Raw genomic sequence first — 26,879 nt, 5'->3', positions numbered from 1 at the left:
TTAAGGTCTCAATAGGTTGCTTAGCCCATGTCTGAGTTAGTTAGAAATCAAGATGTTTGCAAGCATACACTGATGAAAACAAGGCAAGTTATGCAGTTTTATTTTTAAAACAAATTCTGTTGTTTGAAGTGAATCTTAGATGGGATTCCCAGGTACAATCTTGATGAGATATCTCATGGTAAAACTACAGTTTGCTCCAAATACAATATGATTTATTTCCACAGAGATAAGGAATTCTAAACCTCCAGTTTCTGCTTGCACATCTCGTGAAATAGATAGGTGGTCTGTCTGTCTTTAGGATAGGCTGTTCAATAATGAAGGCTTGTTCATAGCCATGGTATTAAACCGACTCATGAACTAGGTATCCCAGTTAACTGAACTGAAGGTGGAAATATTTCCATCTACTATTAAAACATAGCTTCTACTAGTTTTCTGTCAGAGACATGCTAAGTATTTTATTTTGAGAGTTTTCTAACACACCACCATTCATTTCTCCACGTTGGATGTGTAGATTAAAAAGAACGCAGAGAAGGAACCCTCAAAACGTACGCCAATAATACATACATGTTTATGCAGCCAGCAGTTCCCTTATTTGACGAGAATGCTCTAAGAATTAAATTTCATAATTTTCTGAAATAGCGAGGAGATTTAAAGAGCATCTGTGGATTAGTCCGAGTAAGTTTGTTCTGTAAATTGCTTGAAAAGAAAACAGACTCTTCCTAGGTATTGCAACAAATTGTTCCCAGCACTTCAGCTTAATACACTAAATGAAAATTCAGAGGAAGCAACACAATATTGGATGAACCTGTTTCAGAACATTGGCTCAGGCCACAAAGCAAGTAATTAACAAGCTGAATGAAGCATTTAAGCCCACGCCTTATCATTTATGTAACTAACCTTTGAGTTTTGGATGCACTGGTATGCTGCAGTGAAGCCTACACAGTGTTTCTTTTATGTGTGTGTATTGAGCAAATGGGAAATGCATACCCTGCCATTTGTTTTTCACATTTTCAGCACTTATCAGAGTTCTCTGGCTGAGTGATCTTACATTGCAAAAATGTACGCCTCTTGGTCCTTTTTTTCTGTAGTGCAGTATAAATCTAGACAAGTCTCAGCCTTGTTATGAGTGTGTGGGGATGTATTCTACTTTTAAGGGTGCTTTTGAGCTTGCTTAAAGCATCATTAGTAGCACTAGAAAAGAATTAATTGAATGCCACTTTTCACCGAAGAAGTGAGCAACAAAAAGAGTGGCAGGAGATTCTGCAAACTCCTTGTTTATGGAGGCAGCCTTCACAAACAGCTTTGAAAACAAAACAGGAATGCTGTGAACCGATGAGGTCTGAAAAGACGTAGTTTCCATCCTTGTAACATATCTGTTTTTCCCATCCTGAGAAATGTTGGGCATGTTAGGAATACTGAGACTGCTCGTGACAACATTAGCTTCCTATAGAGCAACTGAGATTTAAGCGGAGTGCAACATCACCTCTGCACTTAGGGAATGAGTCATTTTGCTTATTAATTCTCTCACTTTCGTCTCTCCCTCCTGTTCTTTTCCCCATCACTTTATAACCAGACTTATTTGGAACTCTTGTAAGACAAACACAATTTCTCCTTGGCAAGAGGGAAATAAAATAGCATACTTAACATGGTTATATAACACACTGCTACGCATGCCTAAAATGAGGTCATTTTGATTAATATATTTATCTGGTGTACAGCTGTAACAGGAGGTGTAATTGTGATTGAAAGAACACCATTTTATTTAGTCTTTTTGCGATAGCATTCAGTTTTTGTAACTAGTATCCCCAAACTTGATGGGAGTTATTTGTTAGTTAACGTCATAATTTGTGCCCTTGGGCTATGATCCTAGCCCTCTAAACCTTGGAAAGTCTTTATAGTGTTGAAACAAAACCTCCTTTCTCTCTTCTTTCCTCTGTCAGAAGTTAGGTAAGAATTCTGCAATAATTATATTTATTAGAAGTAATCCAGTAACATTTACGTAGAAGCAGGAAAGAGAACAAAGGCAAACTGTGGAATTCCTTAAAGTTGGAGATGTGTTACTGGATGATGGAGAAAGTAAGAAGACAAGAGATGAGTAAGAAAGCCAGTTACAGTGGGCTGGGAGAAAAAGCTGAGCAGCATGCTGCAAATGGCTCTAGTATCATCTATTGGAATGAGAGAACCGGTAGGATCTGCTTTTGGAATACAAGCAGATGTATTTTTCTTTTGGGATGTTGAACTGCCATTCTTCAAAGTTCTGACGCATCCGGTTCTATTTCGGTTTGATGACTCCTAACTAGACACGTTAGGCGGCTGCTGCTCAGAAGCCAGCATTTAAAAACACTGTTTTTCTGTTCTATTCTTTCTGGCAAAAAGCTCGTTATTCAAGTGCTTGCTCTAACCTTTAGTTACCCTGGTTGCATAACTGGAAAGCAGCATCCCACCATGCACTTCTGTGACCCAGTTGTGCCTTTCCAGTAGTGACTTTATGAGTTATGAAAGGTGTGTCTGCCAAATTGCTACAGAAACATTTACTCTACTGACCCTGATTTCCTAAATATTATATAGTCATCATTCACTAAGGAGTAAAAAACAAAGTAAAAGCATGTGAAAAAACTTAATTCTGCTATGTTGAAAATCCTTGTGTATGCTTTTTAGCCTCGATAGTGCTTGGGCTTCTCATTGATAAAAAATACTTGTAGCAACCACTTTTAAATCATTAATGCTTCAGTAATCTTTCAAAATGAATTTTAGATGGTACATTCAGTACTAATAGTCACAGTACAAATCATTGACTCATCCAAGGAAGAGCCTGAATAACAATTGCTTTGTTGAACTAACTTACAGTCTAAATTGTGATGTTCAGCATTCACATTTTCTAGACTGTCTGCAGACTTGCTAAAATTCTTCCACATTATCGTGTCATCTATTACCATGTATTCTACTCATGATAAAACCTCCATGTGGATGAGACTGAATTTCTAATATGTCACATAAAGAAAACTATTACTAGCATTACTCTTACAAAATCTTTCTGGAGCTCACAGAAAACACAAAAAAGGCATGTGCTTGGTTTTCTCTTCCATCACATAATACAGCATAAGTCAGTTATATAAATAAAGTCACTTACATAAATAGCTTAATTCTCCTCTCATTTATGGCATTATAAATCAAGAGCAGATCTACTGAAACAAAAGATGTTACACTGGCATAAAACCGGTCTTGACAGCATGTGCAGGCTTTCATTATATAGATTCTTTCAGCCAGTATTTTTTCTGCTTTAACAACTTGAAAGCCATCCTATCATAAGATGTAAGCTGTTCAGTATGCGGCAGCTGAAGGCTAGTCTTCATAGCAAATCTTGCTCTTTATGTCAATGCTCTGTTTTTCAGGTAGCCTCCGTATATTAATTTTTGGTATCAATATACAATTTATCTGGTTAGTTAAAAACGTAACATTTCTGGTAAAGAAGGCCTGATGACATTACTGTTTACTAGTAAGCACCACTTAATCTGTTCTTCTGTTGTGTAGTTTTTGGAGAACTTGGTATTAGTGACTGCTGATAAAAATCTGTTTGAAAATTAGAAATACATTCTAAAAAAAACCAAGCCCAGCCCTGCAATAGCTTAGTAATGCAGTTTCTGTTCTTTCTTCATCTGTACATGTGGCCAAGAGGATGGTAGATCACATAACCTTAGATTGTTACTTAATGATTGTGAGTAGTAGGGAGTAAAGACCAGTCAATCCATGACTGCTGCAGCAGAGGCTAAATAACTGTTCAATTAAGAAGTCAGCTACATCTGTTGAAGATAAACCTGTTGCAATACCTTTCAGTCAGTCATACAGAGAACCACAGCACATTAAGAGATGTTCCAGGATTTTGTGGCATCTCAGTCACAGAATAAAAAGCACATTACAGCTGAATGGCAACATTTTCAAAGCTGTGGCAGGTAACAGCCAGGAGCTATCGTGCGACATACCCTTCCCTTTGCTTAGTGTGGCCCACAGTCCTGATCCAAGTCCCAGTGAAGTCAGTGCAGGTTCCTGTGTCAGGGAACTATACTGGGAAGCAAAGGCTGACTGGAATAAGTAGCTTCTCTTGACCTGCTTTACATGATAGAAATCATTAGCAGTTTGGGATGATAATTTTAATATGAAGCATTATGTAAGTGTAGATGACTTTAGAATATTTCAAATATCATTTGAATAAATCTGTGTAGGTACAGTGTTATAAAATGAGAACACAGTGAGCAAGTAGTTGGGAAATAATTTGCTATCCTATATTTGGTTTAAATTTTCTCTGCTTTATACTGCATCTAAACACCACTTTTTTATAACCATTCTTAAAGCTTGCAAAACTAAAATCATGACTTAAAAAGAATAGTTTACATCAACATGTTCCCTTCAGTTTTGACTATTTACTATTTCCTGATGGAAAAGCACTTAAACCAAAACACTTCCTTTACTCAAATGCAAATGTATTTTGTTACAGAAAACAGCAGTCTTCTTGACATAATTAGTTGTTGGCTTACCATATACAGTCGTAGCCTGTGCCCTGGATTCTAAAATAAATACAGGGCCTGAACAAGCTTACATAAGAGATCAGCAAGCCAATCTCTGATACCGGAGGTGGTTGGGACTTAGGCAGCAAGTCACAAGCATGCTACATCTTGCTTAAATGACAAGGCAAAAGGAGCAGCCCATACATATGTAACTTTTAAAAATTTTGGCAACTCTTACACATTTTTAGTAGAATAAGATATGGAGTCACTTCTCTCAATGTTAGGTTCATGAATAAAACTATTCTTTAGCTTTTTCTATAAAGATAAGGACTTTGAAAATCCTATAGAACTTCTTGTTAAGGGGTCTTCACTGAAAATAGTCCTTCATTGCCTCACAGATGCAGCTAGGATTCATTCTTGCCTAAGACTAAATGAAAAGGTATCCTGGTTATAGTTTTAAATCACAGAAAGCTGTAAAGCAAACAGTAATGCATGAGAGGTACCAGGGAAGTAGATGGTGGTGCTGTAAGCCAGGCGCTCTTCAGTTCCCATTATTCTTAGTTTACTACAGCAAAGAGGAAAAAAACCACACTTCTTGTCCTTTACAAAAGTGATGAGGTTTGGACAACTTCATTTCTATGGTTTGGTTCTTTCATACCAAGTGGTGTCATGTGACTGCAGGATCTAAGAGTTGTTCTTTTTTCCTTTATCTAAAAAACCTAAAAAAGTACCTCACGTGTAGTATTTGTTCACCTTTGTAGTTCTTTTTTATGCAAGCCAAAGAGTAAAGAACACAAAAATTTTAATTAGCAAACAACTCTCCACACAGACTTTGTTGGTACAACATAGTTATAAGTACATCTACAAACACATACAGGTTCTTTGGACTATGATTTTTTAAAATATATTTTGTATGACAATGTGAACAAATCTGGAAAAAACAAATTACTTCAACCTTATGTAGAGGTAGCTGAACAGTACTCTGTTCAGTGATATGAGAGTATAACTTAAGTTTCATTTCAAGTTCATTACAGTGCACAGAAGGATGTTTTACAAACAAATGGAATATACAAGTCCACAAAACTTTTTATTTAAAATGGCTTGATAGATATATTTCTGGCACTCTTGTAACCACATAGCTTGATGGAATTAAATTGGACAGTATATAGTGCCAAATTAAGACATCTTACACAGATAGTCTTTTGCTCCTCATTTTTGTACTTCTCCCGTTCCTCACCAGGGAATTATAGAAGCTATTACATTGTTTTTGCTACACTTCTGCTCTGTAAACCTTTGTTCTGCAAATTGAATGTAAAGATTTAAAGGTGCATATGTTTATATTTATAAAATATATGGCTATGACTCTATTAAAAAGCTCAAGAATGGCAATAACAGAATACAGGCACTTCTATGTGAGGGTTACTTTAGACCTTATGAAACTCCAACATTAGTAAGCACTTCACATGATACCTGGATGAGTAAGTCAATGTAATAGTTCAGTTTTTTATTATCCACCATTTTAATCCTGTCTAAGCAGATTAGTTTCTTGTACCCAGACAATATTTATTTAGCAAAGTGTTTCAATATAGTGTCTTTGCTGAAACTACCATTTTTCTGTAGCTATAAGACTTTCAGTGATTTACTGGGCTTTGGAATAAGCCCCAGATCCTAAACTATGTGCTGTACCAGTTACAAGTTAGGTTATGAAGCTGACAAATTAAATAACTTAAAGCAGGCATTGAAAGCAGGGGTTGAGTTCATCTGATGTAGGACTCGGGGAAATGGGGAGCGCTACCCTAAGTGTGTATAGTTCCATTGGGTTTTTATGCACAGAAAACCTGTGGTTAATTTACACTTTTTTTAAAATAAGAGTTTGTGAACATGTTCTCCATTCCTAAACACTGCATTTAAATATAGCTCCTGTCATTAATTTAAACACCAGTAAAACTTCAGCACCATGTAGAAATCATTAAGAGGAAAACTTTGTTCTCATTGTGAAATCAGCCATTGAAATAATCTCCCCAGGAAGTGGCGGATTCCCCAACATTGGACAGTTTTAAGATTCAGCTGGACAGGGTGCTGGGCCATCTTGTCTAGACCATGCTTTTGCCAAGAAAGGTTGGACCAGGTAATCGTTTAGGTTCCTTCCAACCTGGTATTCTATGATTCTATGAAAAGACCTTTATAAAATTAAGTTTTGTTTTAGATGCTCTTTCTCTAAGCACAGATTAAGCCAGACTTGCTACATCAAAATCCACGTGATTTTTTTTTAGATTAACATAATCTTTGGATTAAAAAATCCATGGTTCAGGTGTTCTATTAGTAAGTAGTCATACAGGACAGAAGGACAGGCCAAGCAATAGGTCAACCATTCAGTATGACAGCTGGTATCTCTTATTGCTACAAGGTAATGGAAGATAAGATATCAGCACTTAAAATTAAAAAAAAAAAAAAAAAAGAGAAACTTTTACAACTAACACCAGAATGTCACTTAAGACTTAGCATGATAATAGCCTACTACACCATTTTATCATTTCATTATTAAAACTACTGAACTACTTTCCACAACTGTGTCCATATTCATTGTCAGGTTTCATGATTTTTCCCCAATTAATCCAGTCCTGTCTCAGGTTTACTTTCAACCAAGTCATGCTAGCCAAAATAACAGCTATTTTCATGGAAACATATCCCTTTAAGTCATCGCTATACAAAGGAGCATATAAGACAAAGCAAAGTTATTTTGAGTGTCATAAGTCTGTCTATATATGGGAATGAAAAATTAGTATTACTTCCTGCAGAAAACTTCTCTGACTGTACAAGGATTTGGAAAGGTGATACAGCCAGTCTTTGTTATTTATTTTAATGTATTTTTAAAAATACTTCATTTACAGCAAAGTGAAGAGATTTCAGATTAACAAACCCATATCTTACAAATGCAAGTCATTTCTGGAAGATGTTTACGTGATATTTATTGCCCAGGAGACTGGCACTGACTCAGTTACAGTTTGATCTATAGTTTGATCTTGGTTCCCTCTCTGCCCCCATTACAGAAGACTTGCTTTTTGTATCCCCCCCCCCCCCCTTTTTTTTAAAGGGGGACTGATCACTAGGGTCAATGAAAATGGACTTTTTTTAAGAACTAGCAAGAAGCCTATGCATTACTTATGCCCTCGCAACAAAAGATTAATCAATACTTCTTGGCCACACAGGAAATGGAAGTTTGAGTCTTTTTTTTTTTTTTTTTTTTTTTAAACAGATGAGCAAGACTGGTTATGGGACTGGGTTTGGTGTCTAGAAAAATGTGAGGGGCTTAAATAAAACACTCCCCCAATTAGTATTTTATCTGATCAATGCTGTTTCTATAATTAAAGTGAGGGTATTTTTAAATCTGTTCAGCTGTTTATTCATGCCTGTAATAAATGTTGCATTTACATCCTTGTACTAATTAACACAACTGAAAAAAAAATCAGCAATGCTGTGGCATAACTAGAAGATTTTTTTTGTTTTTAAACCTCATTACTGAAACTTTACCATCTCAATTCACTGAAGGCTAAGGCTACTCCTTGTCCAGCTTTTCCTGGACAGGTTTGTGTTCTCTAGAAAAATCTGTTTCTCAATTTTTATTTTTTTTTCTTCTGATGGAATTTGCAGACTTTAGCCACTAATCTGGGATGTGTGGCCATAGAGCAGTCCCAGACAGAATGCTACTGTACAGGTACAGATGAACTTTCTTTATGCATTCGATTTGTTGTGCATATGCAGATCAACTGTATGCATTACATGCAGTAGGTCCAGTGTTTCCAGGTTGCAACAAATACATTGGGCATTTATGATATAGGGCATGTACACAAGTTTCTGCTTAGGAAATTCTGGCAGCTTTACTCAAAGCTAATAGAAAAGACAGTATTCACTTTTAAAATCAAGGATTCTTTCCATGCCAATTTCTAAATCAACAAAAGAGGCAGAATATGAATATGTAGAAGACATAGCATGCAGGAAAAAAGAATAGTGACATCAGTGAGAAAACAGTTTAAAATAGGTATTTAAAGTCCTTTTCTCACAAATAAGAGTAACAAAGTGACAACTTTTTTCTGTGGGAGCAATATGGGCCCCTTATGTTATGCAATAATACATAATGGTTTAAGGAAGAATTGCACTTAATGCAGCTTCACTTCCAAACAAGTAGAGATCACTTCATTATTGACTTATGAAGACAAATGCCATAGCAGGTGTAAGCCACCATACACATTGTTATTGTTCAGAACATGTACGTACTTCTATACATTGTTTAGGGAGAAGCATGTAAAGTACCACCTATGGAAGAAGTGCAACAATCTAGCAGTATGGAAAGAAGTTGTAGCATTTCTAGAGTAGCTCAATGCAAACACAGGATACATATTTCATTTGTATCACAAGGTTGAAACATGTTTGTCTTCCATTCATTTCTTTGGTACCCTTATAGAAAAGTTCTATAGAATTTAACAAGAGGGGGGACAAAGGTAGTTTTATGGAAACTTAAGATGAAAATTACTTTTAGTTAATAAATATTTCCGATGAGATGATGGTGGAAAAACACATGGAAAATTGACATTAAATTCTACTGCATTTTTTCATAAAGGCATGGAATGGCAAAGAGTGCTATCCTGGGTAAAAATAACAATGAAACTGGTAGCATTCCATAACATTCTCAATTCGATCTATTTTTTGCAACTGAAAAGAAAAACAGTAGCTTAGAATAAAGGCCCAGTTCTGCTCACATTGAAATCAGTGAAAGTTAAAGTCAGATGGAGGCAAGATCAGTCCCAGAAAGTGGTATATTGAAAGCAATAAAAGCAGCAAAACAAGTATACAAACTTTTGATTTAAAAAAAAAAAGTCAAAACAAAGATACTTCCTATTCTCATTTCTGCCCTATTTTTACCTGCTTTATAGCTAGAAGTAATCATGCTAAAATTCACTTGTTTTCCTTGGGAGTTAGCTATTATTAGCAACACTACCCAAGCTCTTAAGAGAAATGCCATGGCTGGGTAGAGATTTGAAGCTAACAGAAACCTGAAGATTGGGGTGAAATAAATAGCATTTATTACAACACATTCCTTCTCATGTGACACAAACTGTCCTCTGAGTCCTACAGTTCAAAATTACTTCCCCCCCCATACACACACTCCAAAGCCAAATCCCACCAAACAATTAAAAGAAATAAAACTGATCTTAACAGCAACAAGAGTTGATGTAAAAAAAAAAAACCCACAAAATCTATGTAGTAACCTACAATGAAATGATACCAGTACTTCCAGTTTTCTTTAGGAAAAGCCACTTTTCATATATTGTGGCTCACTCTTCGCAGTTGTTTGTAGCCATTCTCCATTCTTGCAAGAAAGAGTTCAGATATGAATTCAACTCAAAGTTACTCTCTGTTCTTTGAAAAATTAGGGGATAGATCCTTCTGTCACCACTATGGCCAATTCCCACTGACATCAACTGATCAATACTTGAATTTACCCAAGCACTTAAACACTCATGCTTAAGGTTAAGCATGTTTTTTTTGATATCAGGAACCTAGTTGCAAGCATAGGATCAAGCTCCAACAACTGTGCTTGAATTATCTCAGACATAATCTCCGTATTCAAAGACTTCATGGCAGGCTGTTTTGGGGGGGGGGGGGGGGGGGGGGCATCCTTCTTAGGCTACAGTAGAACTGGGGATAAGTAGAAAAACATTCAAAGTATTTGAACACAAATATCTGAAAAATTATCAAAGCAGTTGCTTGTGCACTGCTAGAATCATCATTTTGCCCCCAGTCATAAATACAGGGTAAAAACGCTATAAATAAATAGAGCAGCTCACTTTCCTTTAGAGAATGAACACATAAATAATATACATTTTGAAACAAAAATCATAGTGCAAAAATAAATTATCAAACGGAAGTTGTGAACATTATTTTACACAATGCTATATAAAACCTGAACCATTTGGAATAAAAGACTTTGCAGTTCACTGAAATAATGCATTATTATTTCTGCTTCACATTAAACTGCACAGTTTATCCTTTATCCACTAAAAAAAATAAAAATAAAATAAATTAAAAAACCCCTTAAGCTTTTTGAAAGGTTTATGGCAAACAAGATCACTTTTTGTTCTATCACATTTGTTATTAATTTAGCAGTGCAGTAATTCAATAATCATCTCAGAGTTCCAGATGCAATATCCCTTGCTCTTTATAACTCATTTTCTTTGAAATTCAGGCTTGAAACATCCTGACACTCAAACCTGTAAGACATTATTGCAGTTAGATGAAGTTACAAGAGACAGTCTACAGTCAAATACTGTGGGAGACTTCACAGCTCTCCTCACCATCACCGTGATCTTGTACGAGACATGAATGTAAGGACACGTCTGATGCCATTCAAGCGGTCTTTGAGGGATTTCATGGCAAGGAAGGGGAGCTGAGCTCTGTTCTCAAGTGGAAGGACAGCTAGGACCCACCAGCACCAGGCTGGCCCATTAGGGTTAGCCTACAGTAAGGGGAAAAAAATAGAGGTTAGGATACATGTAGATGGTAAGGTCTTGTTTTTGAAGATTTAACTTTGAAAACACAGTATTTTGACAGCAATCTAGCAAGCAGGTCATTTCAGTGCCAACCTAATGGCTTGTGATTACAGGCTGGCTTGAAATAAATTACAACCAGGTTGCACCTTTCCTAAAAATAGGATTTTGAAGACAGAAACAAGATGCATCTTTCTATTTCTAGCAACAGTTTATAGGTTGGGCCTTCTAGATTTTTTTTTTTTAAATGGATTTTGTTCCCAAGTTATTATTGACCCAGTTCTTTGGGATTCCTGCCTCCTTTCTTCATACTTTAAGACACTACTTCATATTTAGTTTCTGTTGTTATATTCTGTTACTCTAGGATCCCTACCATTTGCAGTCCTTGAACAAGAGTACCAGGTTTCCTCTTGTCTATTTTCTCAGTCATTTAATTGGGGAAGTAGAGTAGGCAAAAAGGTATTTAAGTCTCCAGGGATTAATAGTTGGTTAAGTAGTCTCAGGAAGTTACCAACATTAAATACAAGCTTTTTGTTCACAACTGTGCTACCACTGGTATATGGCAAAATAACTTAGATACTTAGCTTATGCAGGATAAAATGAAGAGTATTCATATTTTCATCTTAAAACACAATGCCTCCCAGCTTATCAGATATCCCTGCTATTTCTGTCTCTAAAAGTTACATAAGCTACTGATTCTACATACCTGTGGGTCAGGATCCTTAGCTGGCATTGGACCAAAATGACTGAGAATTCGACTTTTGAGTGCTTGCTTGAGGGAGTTAAACCACATATATGCCTGATCATAGACAGAATCATGGAGAACAAGTAATGCAGCATACTCTTGTCCTTGCACCTGAAATGAGTAAAGAGAGGGGGAAGGTTACTGTTAGTTCAGTCTGCATGTTGGGGAAGGCACAACATTAATTTTGGGGGTTTTCTGGGGTGGGTAGAGGAAACGAAAAGAAAAAAAGCATGACAAGAGATACCGGGGATAAATCCTGAAAGCTAGTTTGGTGTCCCCCATTCTGCTTCCTCCCACCCCATCTATCAAATCCTTCACCTTCTTACCAAAGACACCTGTTTGCAGAACAAGTTCTTTCTGGTTTGCTATATAAAAACACCTTTACATAAACATCATACAACACAGAAGAAAAGACTATGCAAAGCTTTTTTTTTTTAATTATTAACAGCTCCTCAGAGTAGACATTTTATCTTCCCATTATATACCAAAAGCTCATATATCACTCAGAATACTTTGACTGCCTAGATTATATACATATATATATATATTTTATTAATAAGAATGAATGTAAATAATTTTGAAGGTGTAGTGGCCCCAATCCTGCTCCTTCTTACCTGAATGGGAGTATTCTAATTGGCTTCCATGCAAATGGAGGCAGGTTCCCTCCCACCCCCTTATAAACTGCAGTTACTCTGTTCAGAAGAGTGGCAAGATCTCATCCTGGATTCACTTAGTTTTGTCTTCTGCTAAAAACCTCTAGGAAAAAACACTCTTCAGTATATGGGCAGTGTGTGTACATGCTTGTGGTAACTATTATGTTTCCCATCTTTAACCATGAGTGGTTAGTAAATACCACAAATTTGTTTTACTAGAAACTGTTCTACAAAAAAAAGAACTCACTAAAAACATATGTGCTTAGAATTTCACATGTAATACAGTTGAACTGAAATATTCCTAAATTTACCTTTTGATCCTCAATGTACTCGATATCCGCTGTATTATAGCCATCACGTTGGCTGTGCTGTATCACCTTAAATCTCCTCTTGCCGATGCTGTCTACAACAGAGCGACCATCAGCAAAGAATTCAACATTTCTTATCTCCAGAATGCAGCCATAATCTGCAAACCTATTGAAATCAGAACAAAAGCAAGTAAACAAGTCTTATTCTCTCCAACCTTAGTTTCACAGAACTGCCGTACAACCAGTCCCTACCACAAAGGTATTTACCAGTGTCAGCTCATTTCTATTGTTCATAGTACTGACCTGCTGTAGTTCAAATTATTCCACAATTGTTTTCAAAACTATCAGGAAGATTCAGGCTGTCTAATCTGATTAACAGTAACTGCATGTTTTGGAATACAGGGAGCATCTTATGAAATTGAAAATTCTACAGCTCAGAAGCACACTTCCCCCATAATCCTAATATGTTCAGTCAATTCGTACAGAAGAACAAGTGCAATTCAGAAAACTGTGGAAGGACTCGGAAATCTATAAAGAAAAAAGTTTTCCCACAATTTCAGCAGATTTTACTTTGTAGGTGTGTATTTTGTGTACATCATACTTTTTATGGCGTATACATACCCTGTAAGTATATGACATAAAAAGAAGGGAGGAAAGCTAAATACAGAGACAGACATTAAGGTCAAATTACCCAAGACTGCCTGCAAATGGCTCAGTGTAAATGCTCAGCCAGTCCGTATGAAGGTCCTATTGTACCTCTGTGGCCTCCGCTATATTCAGAACAGTGAGGATATAAATGTATCCCAATAGCTTAGCTATTCTTTTCATAATTTAAAAACCTAAACCCGCCAACACACCTTACTGCCGTTTCAATTTGATTTCTTGTGCCAAAGCATTCAACAGATTTCAAAACAGTAGAAAATACACTTCCTTTTCATGTATTACAAGAGGTCTGCAGCTCAATTTTGTATAATACACACTAGCTATGTGTATTTCAAGAAAAATGGGCAGTCATATTAGTCAGAATCTAAGTGCTCAGGAGAGAAACTTCAATGTCTTTAACCAGCATAATTAGGAAGAAACTTTCTCTACTGGAAAACTATCACAGATATTACAGCCATGGACCTTTCTCCACCTCTCCAAAGAGACTTGCTCCAGACTGAGTGGGATACATCACATGGTCCAAGCATGCTGCTCACTCACCCCTTTACAGGGTCACTGATGCACATCCCAAATTGTTTGGTGCCAGTCTCCATGCACCTTCGAATCATCAGGCGATAACACGGCTCAAAAATGTGCAAAGGGCACGGGACTGTGGGATAAGCCATTGTGCAGACAAATATAGGAACATTCTTATTTAGGCTGTAAGAAAGAAAGGACAAATCAGATATGACATTTTACCAAACTACTGACGAGGTATAAAATACATTTTATGCAATAACATATGCTTTAAAATTATAGTATCTTTAAATAGTGATTATAACATCTTTAGAATAAAATTCTTAATGGAGTAAGTAAAAACTAAAATTATTTTTCCCCTTAATTGACTAGATATTATGGAAAGTGATATACCACTTGCTAGCAGAAGAATTTTTAGTTATGATTTCTGGTTTTGCTAGTGAGAGCATTAATGCATCTCTGTTACTGCTTTTATTTACTTTATTTTCCTTAATCCCATTTCTCCCCTACACAGTACATTCCAACCCCCAGCCTGTGAGACTACTTCCACCTATTGTCTCACTCTGTGGCTTTCACAGAGGGCCACTGAAAGCAACCACATTGCTTTATACTTTGTTTATAAAGCAACCTTCTGGATTTCTTCTACTTCTGTTTATTGTTTAGCACAGTGTCCAGTTTTTATACTAACTCAAAGCAAAATTTCACCTAGACCCTGTTGTCTTTGAAATCACGATACCGAGAAAGAAGCTCCTTTGTCAGCATCTTAGCTCGTTTTCCACAGCAGCAGGAGCCATTCACTAGCTAACAGCAGTAGTATTAAAGATTGGATTTTATATAAATGGATTACATACTTGGAAAGCTCTGCTATTTCCTCTTCATAAATCTTTCTTCTTTCAGTGAGTTCCTCTGGAAGATATCTAGCTATTAACTCCTCCATTAGTACTGTTTTACAGTATTTCCTCATAGCCAAGCACTGCAGTAAAAACACACGCAAGCAGTTATAGATAATGTCTAGCATTTCAAAGTGTATGGTGCCTATGCACAAGGTAGTCATCTGTTAGCTCCATTTTCTTATGTCTATAACAAATCAAAATGATCTTTTAAGCTTGCACTGCCATTGAGGAGTTGTTTAGTGAGCTATTCTCTATGTTATGGGCATTGTCTTGGGAAATCTGGGAAGTAAAAACACCTACAGATTTTCTAAGTACAGGTCTGGCCCTAAGGTTTGAACAGGGGAGACTATCCATGCTTTGTAAGTCACAAGACCATTTAAAAGTCACATTCTTCTTAAGATACGTAATATTTCTTTTGAGTTGCGAAATATCAAAGGTTTCTGAAGGTGCTACTTGATCCTATCCTGTGCCCTTGAATTCATGCTGAGAAAATCCAAGCATCATTACCTCTGAGAGCCCTTCCTTGCACAGGGGACATTTTGGGTTGTGATCCAGGCATCTCTCAAGACATTTGAGACAGAAGGTATGTCCACAAGGTGTAGTGACAGGTTCATAGAAGAGCCTGGATTAGAAAATCCAAAATCAAAAAGACAACATCGAGTACCAAAGTAAAAGAAAAAGCTGCTACCAAAAAAAAAAAAAAAAAAGCTGTATTCATTCACTAATTTAACTACTGACTACTCCAGGGATAAAGTTGTTCCTTGCTTTTAATTTCTTCAGCCAACTTTTGTATTTATTCAGCTTACAAACTTTCTTATTGCCACCTAACATGAAAGGCAGCCCATAAACTCTGACTTCACTGAATGTGAGAGAGCGTATTGACATTAACTTCCAACAAGCCAGGATTTAATTTTCCTCTATGTAAGCAATAAATAGAAGCAGAAGTTGGACCATCTGACTTTTTCTAATGAAATTGAGCAATACTTGCACAACTATTACTGTGGAAATCATGTGATTACTTGTATGTGTAGAGCTAAGCACAAAATCGCTATTTGCAGTAATAGCCCACATAAGTGATTGCAATAAACTATTATTGCCAATTCTAATGTGACTTGGAAAGCAGTTTGTTGGAATAGACAGTTTTTAACCTTGAAATGACTGCTTTTCTGGAAAATGAGTGACATTAGGTTCATGTTTCATCTAGAAAAAAATTTAAATATATGAGGCCAGGTCTTCAAAGTATCATGGTATCTAATATTTACCCATTTCAAGTACTTCTGTGACACTTATTTTCATGTAAGGATTTTTTACTTATTATGATTACATGATATTGCAAAGTGATGTTTCCTTGCCAATAAGTACCTTAAGGAGATGTAAATAATATGGAAGTTTTCTTGTTTTGTTTTGTTTATTTTTTTTTTAATAGAAAACATTCAAGACTAGAAATTAAGTTGTTTGGCATAAGCTATATTTTACAACATAGTGTCTAAGCATTTTAAGGTCTCAAATATTAGTCTAATTATAATTTAAATGAATTAGTAAGTTTACTTAAAAATATCAAAGTTTATCAAAACAGTACACTAAGTTCTGTTATACATGTGGAAATTATAAATATGTAAACCCGTATTTATGGGCATCTTTAAACAAGATGAGTGTAAGAACATAATTGGCTCTTAATGAGATTGCCATAGCCAGTATATTACATGTCATTAGTTACTGTAAATATTGACATTTAAGCAAGGGAACATATGAAGTAGTATCTAAAATACGACACCTATCTTATTGCAACGTGGCTGTATAATTGAAACCCCTTGCTAATTGTTTCATGAACAGAAACCTCACTGCACCAAGGCTACCTTATTGCTTTAAACTGTGTAAAATACTGAGTTCTACAATATGTTTCAGTAAGCATTGGTTTGCATATGTAATTATTTAATAGTGACTGACTTGACCTGAATTGTTAGCATAAAGACAAGAAATTCCTGTTGAAGTGCGTGATTCTGCTCTAGCTCTCACGGAAGCCAGCAGCAGCTTTTTCCTAACGACTCTAAGGGGACCTGAACCAAGCCTCATGACTTGCAGAAAGAAACACTATACACCAAGATTTCTCATGACATCATTTTAAGCTATTGTAACAGCAAGAAACTAAATATTCACTCCTGCTGAGTAATGCTCCTTCATTTCTCACTAGTATGTTGCTTTAACTATTACTTTTTATTTCTGCTTGCTGTTGGAGTGAATGTAGATCAGTAATGTTTTGGCCACTCCATCAAACAAATAGGTTAATAACAGCTCCTGCAGTTAATTGTGAACAGGTCAGTAGGTTACCAGGTAATTAGTTCAAAGTATCTCAGGATCCAAATCCCTGAAATACTTCTGAAGAACACGGCAGGAAATAATTATAATCAATCTGCATTAATAGCAAGAAAAAGATCTTGTGACAGCTAGACGCAAGGCCTGTATTTGTGATTGCAATTACAAGATCAGCATCACCATCCTCTGTACTGTAAGGAAATCGGCAATCCTTGAGCTAATTCCTTTACAAATGATTGTAGTCTGGCTGTTTCTGATTTTACAGAGAGGATGAGGAAGTATGGCTAATTAATTTTATTAAAAACCTCTGAAAAATGCTTTGTGGACACAATGATCATAAACATGCAGACTCATTAAAACCAGCTAAGACTAACTGTGTGGCCTTCTGTTAGACGAAAGTTTTGCTCTTAGCAGTATCAAGTGTTTTGACAGCTGTATAAACTTTTGGAGCATGTTTCAGCTGTAAGCAGACAGAGGGAGAGGGGGCAGATCTGATTTATTCCAAGCAGAAGCGAATCAAACAACACAGCAGTTGTTCCCCCAAAGGTTTCAGTTCATCTGAAATAAATTGAAGTCCCACCCCGCGCATACAAAAACCAAAACAAAGCAAAGCCAGATTTCTCAAAAGCACAGGACTTCAGAAATAAATCCACGAAGAGGCTATCTGCTATTTAAGAATTTAAAATATAGTGCAAAACTAACCCCAACATGCATTATTGATAAATCTGGGTAGTTAAAAAGACAAACCTAAGCAACACTCACTGCAGAGGTCAAGACCCCTGTGAAACACCTTCCCAATATTTCCTTCTAAGTCAGTAACAAAACCCCACATGTATATTTGCCAAAGTTAAAATGTTTTTTACAAAACCAGTAGCAAAACAGATGTAGTTGACAACTCCTACTGGTTTTATCAAGTCATTGCTGTCCCCAAGAATAACTGTTGTTTAATTGGAAGAAGAGATCATCAAGCAAATGGAGTGACGGCCTTAGTAAACTAAGGAACACATCTCTTAAGCAATAGAGGAAAAACATGCTGTTTGCTTGCAAGATCCTCCTGTTGCAATAGCAGCAACACAGTATCTTACTTGCAAACTTGGAATGTTCACTGGATGTGATCTCTTTAGCTATTTTGTGCATTATATATCATCATACATGGCTCTACAAATTCCAAAGGACAAACTATGGTTTTGTGCACTATGTGTGTCACTGGGTGGGCACATGTAAGCGGTGAGAGGAAATCTTCAGACACCTTCACTAACACACTTAACCCTCACACGACCCTACCTGCCCTTTTCCAAACAATCACTAGCCTAGAGCAGATCAAAGTGTTCCTATTCACCAGTAGTGTTCAGAACCAAAGGTCTAGAAATGCATCACTGGAGCAACAATTGTAATAAAAACTAATTTCAATTTGGAGGGAAAAATAACTACCAAGTAAGCTAGAGAATCTCTAGGTCATAAAAGGGAAAGAGATACAGCTTGAAAGCTAAAGACATCTATGAGAAAACAATGGATACCTCATACACAGGGAGCAGTCCAGATCTGATGGATCCACAAATTCAAATGGAATATGTTGTCCAGTATTATTTCCCTTAGTATCAACTGTATCTATCAATAACAAAAAAAATTATAGTGTAATTGAACAGAACTATGTAAACACAATGGTATTCCACGTATCTACAACCAGCATCCAATATTTAAATGTGTATTGTATATACTTGCAAGTTACTGAACCATTAAGCATCATTACAATAATTTCTATGCAAAGCATCAAATTCAGCCTTGGCACAAATCAGCATACCTCCCCTTAATTTTGGTGACATTATACCCACTTACAGAGGGTTGAATTTAGCCCTGCATTAACAATTAATGTCAAAACATTTTTTTATTAGCATTGGAAGTCTAAAGTGAGACAAATTCTTCTGTCATACCATTGTAAATACATCCCACAGCATGAAAACAAGGTCAGATATCATGAGCAAACAGAATTTGTGCTTTTAAACAAACTTTTTTAAATTGATGCAGAAAGTGCTAAGACCATGCATGATATTAATGTTCCTTAAAAGATTCAGAGCCCTGCTGATAAACAAGCACTTGACCCAACCTTCGTAGCCCCCTTTTTAGACTAATATAGTTTTTTGTTTGGGATTTTTTTTTTTTTTTTTTTTTTTTTTTTTTTTTTTTTTACACACAAGAAAGATTCCACATCATGCCCTGATTAGGCTAAAGAGAAAATATAAAAGCCAAAGTGTAATTTGAACCCTCTTCCTCTGAGTTTTATAAAAGCAAAATTCCCATTGCTTTCATGCCATGGGTCTTATCCTGTGCATAATTAAACATACCTTTCTTCATCAGTTTGCAGGTTACCTCAGCATTTCGCATCTCCTCTGAGCAGCACTTCCTTTTCAGGAGGCTGCACTTCTCAGAAATGAGAAAGGTAGACTCTGGTGTGGAGGTAAGTTTGTTCTCCTCCTCTGAGCAGTCCTTTTTGCTCTCTGTAATTTGTACAGATTTCCTCAAACTACCAGAAGTAGTTACATTTGGTTCCTCTTGAATGGGAAAACCCTTTTTCTGTTCCACATTTACCTGTGTGAAGAGAGGATTGACATTAGATCAATCTTCTAACAATTTCGTAAGGAAAAAATCCCAAACCTGTCACAAGTCTTTAATATTATGGATCACCAGAAAGGACTTTGTAGGTCAAGAAGCAACAGTTAGAGAATTGCTGTGTCAGGGCCTGATTTTAATGAAGAAAAAAAAAGCTAACTATTCCCCTCCCCAGCCCTACCATGGCACTGAATATTTTCAGCCCTTACGTGTGGATTTATAGCTTGGTCATGAAACTTGATTGAGGCAGAAATGTGACTACATCTCAGGTTAAATATATTGTTATCACTTAACCTATGGAAAAATACATTTTGTTTATATCATAATGATGGTGTCAACCATCAAAACAACCAAAACAATGCAAGTTTATTTTAAGGAAGCAGCATAAACACACACAATTTCTAACAGAGAAGATGCACAGAGCTTCCTTCAGTGTGACAGATTTCTTTTCAAAGGATAAAATGATCAGTCTTTATCCCATTATGGCTACAGAACAACCTGTGAGCAGCCATTACACAGGACATCACCTATCAGCTTGTCACATCAACTTCCCAGATGAACCTGAAAGCAGATCCTGTGATCAGGAGCTGTGGTGATGTGTAACATGCAGAAAGACAAGTGAACTGTCCCTCAAATGACTTCAGGAAAGGGTCATACAAAAGGATTTCTTGTCAGAATATCCTAATAGCCTTTCCAGAAGACAATGTCACTGTTTGTTCTTATCAGTCTCAACAAGGCTGCTCAAAACCTACCATTTTTGTTTGTAAGGACTAGTGAAGTTTCCTCCTACATATACAGTATGTGCAAAACCTATCCTCAAAGTTCAGGTTTCGGTGAAGCAAAAGTGGTCCTTACAAACCCATGAATGTAAACCTCTACAGCCATTTACAAAACTATGGCTGGGAAACCAAAGATACATTAGCTACTCTGTAAGTTATGTGGCTCTACAGTAACCTCTACACAGTGTACAGAATCTGAATGCAGGATGATTTTGTCACTGACATCATCAGTTACAGTTCAAGCTGAAACCCTAGATTTTGGCATTTCACAGCTTTTGAGGGTATCTCAATCCAACCTTCAGAGGCCCTTTCCCACTACCAGCTACTTGGAAGAGCTAAAGACAGTTACAGGAATAGAAGCCACTCAACTCTGGCATAAAATTTATCAGAACAACAACAGAGGACTTCTATTAAAGAAAAAGAAGTCAGAGAAAGAGACTTCAGTACGTCAACATTGTTTTGCATCTTCTGAAACTCAGTAAAAAACTGAGAAAATTTATCCTCCTAACTCCCAGAGGTGAAAAGGAGAGAAGGCTTCCCAATGTGAACATAAAACACACAACAAATTAAGAACCACACATCAGACTTGATCTTTACCTTGAGCAACCTCTGTAGGTTATGGCTGGTGCCTCCAGATCCCACTGAATTTAGGAGATTCCCCTTTAATCTAGAGTGATGTGACAACAGCTGCAGGATATCGGGTAAGTGTTCCTGAGCATTTCCCGGGATGAGTGAAAACAAACTAAGTAGAAGCTGTGATATAAAACAGAACACTTCACTGCTTAGTTCCTTCCTTGCAACCTCTAAATGAAAAAGCAAGTAAGGGAATAGCTTAGCTGAAAGAAGCATCCTTGATTTTGTTCAAACCATTTAAAGAGCCCTTTAGACTAGGGTAAGAACAAAAAGTGCAAGAGCTAATGCAATATAGGCCAAACAGACAGCAAGAGACATTTTCAGAGTTAAAAAAGCCCATAAAGTTATTAAGCATTCTCTGTGATGTGACATACACGTGCCTTTGTCCTCCTTGTCCTGCAGTTCAGAGCTCACCAGAAATTACTAACATCTTAAATATGGGTTTTTTTGCTGCACATCAGAAGCTTTCTCTGGAGTTTACTAGTACAGAGAGCACTCATCTCACAGGCTTAATCCAAGTTCAGTTCAGTAAATGTCTCTGATATTGTAAACTGTAGCTATCTTTAATTCAGTTACTTGAGAATACAAAAAAATGTAGGCAGTAGAAAAATGCTATTTCTTCATTTGCTATCAGAACATAAATGAATCTGTTTCAAGTAGCAGCTTATAGCCACTTGTACGGCACAGCTTATCAGATGATCATTTAAGGAAAGAAACAGAGCTGAATGGAAGACTCGCACTTCAAAAACTAATTTCAACATACTACTAAGGTGATCCTGCTGATCCCTGAGGAAGCCACATAACAGCTAAGATTTCTTTTTAAAGCCAGAAAGGATTCCACAGGATCACACTATGTCAAAACTAACATGGACAGACAGTTAATACAAGCAGAACATCACAGCTGCACCCAAAGAATTTGCTAAAATGTAGTATGTCATTGTTATGCAAACGGGCTTGGAAATGACCCAGTAGAATATTGCACCATGGATGAACTCTGTGTCTGATGAGTGCACGAGTAATTCTTTGAGTCATAAGAAGCCTAGTTTTTCTCAGAACCCCACTGCTCAGAAATTAGGTGTCTTGGATAAGGCTATTTGGAGTCAGAATTTAGAAACATATCCGTTTGTTCCTGCTCTTTTTGCTCTAGTGCACAGGAAGTCTCCCAGCATGACTATGAGAACAAATCGTGACACAATGACAGTGAAAGACTGCATGGAGCCCGCTGGGGAAAAAACCCAACCAAACAAAACCCCCAGATACCAGTGACAAAAAACTCACAGGAGATGAAAATCTCAACCATAATACAAAATGAGATAAGAATTTGATTGCACTACAGCCATCCAGGTTATACTCTCTCAGTTACCTTCATGAACAGTGCTTTACTGTAAGAATTCTATTGTGCTTGTAGAAAGCCTTACGTATTTCAGCACACAGAAACCCCGAAGTTCCCATCCCACCAGTGATGGAGAAAAGCATGAATGCACTGCCATAAAAGAAAATTCAGTACAAGGAAAATAGAACTATTACTTTTTTATTGCCATAAGCTATCACTGTGACACTAAGCCTTTCAGCTACAACAACAACAAAGTGGTCAAATGTCAAAAAACTGATTCCCAGCAAATCAGAGATTTGAGGGGTACGCAAAACAGGGCAGTCTTCACAAAAGCTATTTAAGAACGCACACACCACATCTTAAGCTGCTATTGAAAAAAGCCTCACTGCAGGTCCATTTTGTTGCTTATTTAGCATTGATTATTAGCAACCTTTAAAAACTATTTTAAAACAGCTCTTCTTTTGTTGACTGCTTCCTTTCACGCCTCCTTCACACACTGATACTCAGTGCAGCACGACTGGTGGTAGGAAGAGAGCTGCTGCTCCCAAGTGGAGTTTGACGGGTGGTGCGTGTTGCATTCTGGCAGTCAATGGCCTGATACAATATTCAATAGCAACTCCCCCTCTTCTGCACTCTGTCATTGGCAATACATTGCCAAGCTAGGAAACAGATCAGAAATTTGACTATAGAGAAACACAATAGTCTGTGGGTGGCAATTATTAACAATTCAGTTTTACTTCAAATTTGCTGATGCTAACACCATGAGTAACCATTTCCACATAGTGCCTGCTGAGAATGTCTTCTTGCTACCTCCCTATCTTCAAGTAAGCAATACACACAACTCAAATTTGAACAACAGTCTGGATATGTGTCTCCATCCAGCTCTTTGCAGTAATGAGAGGGGGGAAGAGAAGAAAAATTCTTATCCTCCTTTATGAAAGGCCACTGAAAACAATAATGCAGTTGCAGATGATTTAGGGAACTCACCTTCTGTGCCTCAGACTTGGCTGTCTTGTTCCCAGTATCTAGAGCAAGGCAGAATAGAAACTCTCTTAAAGCTTCTTCTGTTTTCCCCAGATTAGCTAGTGCTTGTCCTTTCCTTAGGTGACCCTGCAATGAAACACATCCATTGTTGCAGCTTTTATTCTTTTGTCATGAGAATATGCAATAAAACCAAGATGAAATGACAAAAGATCTTTCCAGAGAAGAAAAAGTTAGGCAGGGAGAATCACTATAACTATCTCTTACACCTAGACACCACCAGTGTCTGGGGTTTTAACCACAGTGGTCCTGAAAACTCTTACAGGCAGAACTGGGATATCCTCTAACTCAAGTAAGTGTGATTCTCACAGCACCTGAGCCCAAGAGATCTTGGAAAAATCTGCTTCCCCTACATTCATCTCCTAAAATAGTCATTATATCCTTACAGAAAGATGTAAGCACAGCATTCAATTTTTAGAGAGAGTTCATGAACTTGAGATTCATCCAGGTCAAAGACAATAGCCTCAGCTCATCCTCCAGGATTATCACTCTCTTCCTTCACCCCAGGAAAGCTCAAGAATATCATGATTAAACGTCTGCGAGTCACAGCAGTCCAAGAAGTTACAGGACTTAAAGCCTCCCTCAGATTCAGCTGTCTGACCATTCTAACAGTTTTCTATCAGGGTGGTATTGAGGTTTTAAAACAAAGTACAACTGGAGTCAGAACTTACTTTCAACCAGTATGGCTGGAGTCTGCATGCTGTTTCTGCATCATGCAAAGCATCTTCACAAGCTTTCAAAGTAGAATTAATCTGGGACCGGTTGCTGTATAGTAAGTGGTCATTTGGAGCTGTAGGAAACAGAAGAGTCAGTTGATCGAAGTAAGGAGAAAATTAGTTACATAAGCTTTATTCCTTAATTTTTAAATTTTTTTCAAAAAACACATGTTGACGCTTCCAAGTTGTACAAACCCACAAAACATCCAGTTTTTAACTAACTGTGCACTAAATGAAATCTGGAAACCTCTTTGGGCAGCTCCAGACAAAATGTCAGCTACGTATTATATAACTGCAGGGAACATTGCATAAATAAATGCTGAGACACTCACACAATAAATTACCAGCTCTGACTGAGGATCAGACGGTCGATAAAAACACACAGGAGACATTTAAGGCGGCAAGAGGAACGCAGTCACGCTGCAGGGCGGAGTTTCAAAATTTTTAGCGTCCAAGTTTTTAAATGATACATAAAGATCTTTTCGTGCCATAGCTCACACCACAGGAAAACGAGCGGCAAGTACAAGACTCAGAAAACGCGACAGGAGCGCAGCTGAAGCGATCCCTCGCACTACGGCGTGCGGTAGCCAGCAGGACATAGCGCGTACCGGGCTAAGGCAGCACGCTTTTGTTCGGAGCGCTCTCTCGTCTAGCACAAACTCTTCCCCGTAGCACCTCGCCTTTCGTTTCCACTTTCTGCGCGCAGAGCGAGTCGCTTCTCCTCAAACTCCAGCACCGCGACCGGCATCCAAAGTTTCTCCCCGGCGCGGAGGCGCTTGCCGGCGGCGGGGCGAGGAGAACCAGCCGCCGCCGAGGCGGCCCGCCCGGCCGCGCAACCCCGGCCCCTCGCCCCCATCCCCGCCGCTCTCCTTCGCCTCCCCCCGCCCCCGGCTGCCGAGCGGCTCCCCCGGGGAGCGGCGGCGTGCCCCGGGCGAGGCGGCCGGCCGCCTCCCGGCTCCGCCGGTTACACAACGGCGGCGGCCGGGGCGGGGGGGGGTGTGTGTGTGTGTGTAGGGGGGGGGAGAGAGCCCGGCCCGGACCGCGGGCTCCGGCTTACGCAACCGCTGCTCTCCTGACCCAGTTTCACCGCGGACCGACGAGACCCCGGCCCCTTCCCGGGGGCTCTCCCCCGCCCCCCCCCGCCACCCGTTCCACCGGGACCCGGCCCGGGCGGCGGCCGCCCCCCCCCCCCCCCCCGGTAGCGCGGCCCCGGCTTTCCCCCGCCCCGGAGGGCCGGGGCTCGGCGGGACCGGAGCGGCCGGCGGGGAGCGCGTCCCCCGGGACGCTCGGGGGCAGGGAGCCGTTACCTAGGCTGACCGCTTCGTTGTACTTCTGGAGGGCGGCTTGTAGCTTCTTCTCCTTGTACAAGAGGTTCCCTTCGTGCCTGAGCTGCGAAGCCTTCACTTGGCAGGGGAACCACTTGGCCAGCAGGTTGCTGAGGATGACATTGACCCGCAGGAGCTGCCCGGCCGCCGCGCCGCGCTCCTCCTTGCACAGGACGCAGCGGGACTCGGCCGCCCGGTCCCTCTCCAGGCACTTTTTGCAGAACGTGTGTCCGCAAGGCAAGGAAACGGGCTCGAAGAGGAAGCCCTGGCATTTGCGGCACCTGAAGACGTCCCACTCGCGGGGCTGCGGGGGGCCGCTCCCGGCGGCGGGCAGCCCCTCTTTGATCCGGACGCTCTGCGCCAGGCACTCCACCAGCTTCTCCAGCTGCTCCGCCCGCAGCTGCTGGTGGCGGGACGCCAGCTGGTAGAGCGGCAGGGCTTCGTGCAGCCGCCCGCCGTAGGCGAGCGCGTCGGCCCGCCGGAGCAGCACCTGCCACTCGGGCCCCAGGCCGCCGCCCGACAGCTCCAAGTTCTGCGCCTGCAGAGCCCCGGCCGCCAGCTGCAGCACCAGCTGGGGCTCCGGCCGCTGCTGCGGCGGCGGCGGCAGGTGCGAGCCCATGGCGGCTGGACGGCGGCGGCGGAACTCTAGCAGGGCGGGCGCCGCGGGGCGCCGGGGCGCGGAGGCAGAGCGGGGGGCGCGGGCGCGGCGCGGCCCCGGCGGCCCATGCTGCTGCTGCCGCCCCGCGCCGGGAGCGCCCCGCGCCGCCGCCGCCGCTTATATAAAGGCGGGCACGTGACGGCGGGCGGCGGCGCTCATTGGGCAGCGCCCGCAGGTTGTTACAAAACCAGGCGGTTTTGTAACGAGCCGACAACGGCCCCCGGGCCCGCCGAGGGGGCCCGCCAGCCGCCGCCCCGGGCCTGCCAGCCGCCGCCCGTGAACCGCAGCTGAGGTCCCGCAGGGGCGGGGGGACAGCCGGGGCAGTCCCCGTGGAGAGGGTGGGGGCTGTGGCGGGCTGGCGGGGCCCGCGGCCCGGCGAGGCGAGGCGAGGGGAGGGGAGGGGAGGGGACGGGGCGCCCTGTCAGCGGCGGGCGCCCTGTCAGCGGCGGGCGCCCTGTCAGCGGCGGGCGCCCTGTCAGCGGCGGGCGCCCTGTCAGCGGCGGGCGCCCTGTCAGCGGCGGGCGCCCTGTCAGCGGCGGGCGCCCTGTCAGCGGCGGGCGCCCTGTCAGCGGCGGGCGCCCTGTCAGCGGCGGGCGCCCTGTCAGCGGCGGGCGCCCTGTCAGCGGCGGGCAGGCCGGGCCGGGCCGGT

At 40.1% G+C, this 26,879-nt stretch overlaps 1 protein-coding gene across 2 annotated transcripts; it reads right to left on the bottom strand.

Annotated features, from left to right (window-relative positions):
- Nucleotides 1-5,287: 5,287 nt before the first annotated feature.
- On the bottom strand, nt 5,288-26,244 carry LONRF3 (LON peptidase N-terminal domain and ring finger 3). 2 transcript variants are annotated; one of them, XM_029996830.2, is made up of 12 exons: nt 25,555-26,244; nt 24,203-24,321; nt 23,478-23,600; nt 21,122-21,277; nt 19,481-19,724; nt 18,656-18,746; nt 15,333-15,447; nt 14,784-14,905; nt 13,957-14,115; nt 12,757-12,919; nt 11,754-11,903; nt 5,288-11,016 (listed from the first exon to the last, which is right to left on the bottom strand). In XM_029996830.2, exons 1-12 carry the CDS (start codon nt 26,189-26,191, stop codon nt 10,858-10,860), a joined length of 2,238 nt encoding a protein of 745 aa, XP_029852690.1. In that variant the 5' UTR covers nt 26,192-26,244; the 3' UTR covers nt 5,288-10,857. The 2 variants fall into 2 exon arrangements, with proteins under 2 accessions (XP_029852690.1, XP_029852692.1); XM_029996832.2 differs by lacking the exon at nt 21,122-21,277.
- Between the last annotated feature and the right edge of the window lie 635 nt (nt 26,245-26,879).

Source organism: Aquila chrysaetos, chromosome 21 (assembly GCF_900496995.4).
Source record: "Aquila chrysaetos chrysaetos chromosome 21, bAquChr1.4, whole genome shotgun sequence".
Lineage (NCBI taxonomy): Eukaryota > Metazoa > Chordata > Aves > Accipitriformes > Accipitridae > Aquila > Aquila chrysaetos.
The sequence above is the reverse complement of the archived record's forward strand: the minus strand, read 5'-3'. Positions and strand labels throughout refer to the sequence as shown.

Bases quoted from the DNA above. Each gene is read 5' to 3' on its own strand.
- LONRF3 (XM_029996830.2), bottom strand. From the start codon at position 26,191: ATGGGCTCGCACCTGCCGCCGCCGCCGCAGCAGCGGCCGGAGCCCCAG. The intron at 18,747-19,480 runs GTATGTTTAATT...TGTTATTGATAG, and splicing joins CTGCAAACTGATGAAGAAAG to ATACAGTTGATACTAAGGGA. The intron at 12,920-13,956 runs GTGAGTGAGCAG...TGATTTCAATAG, and splicing joins ATCAGTGACCCTGTAAAGGG to GTTTGCAGATTATGGCTGCA.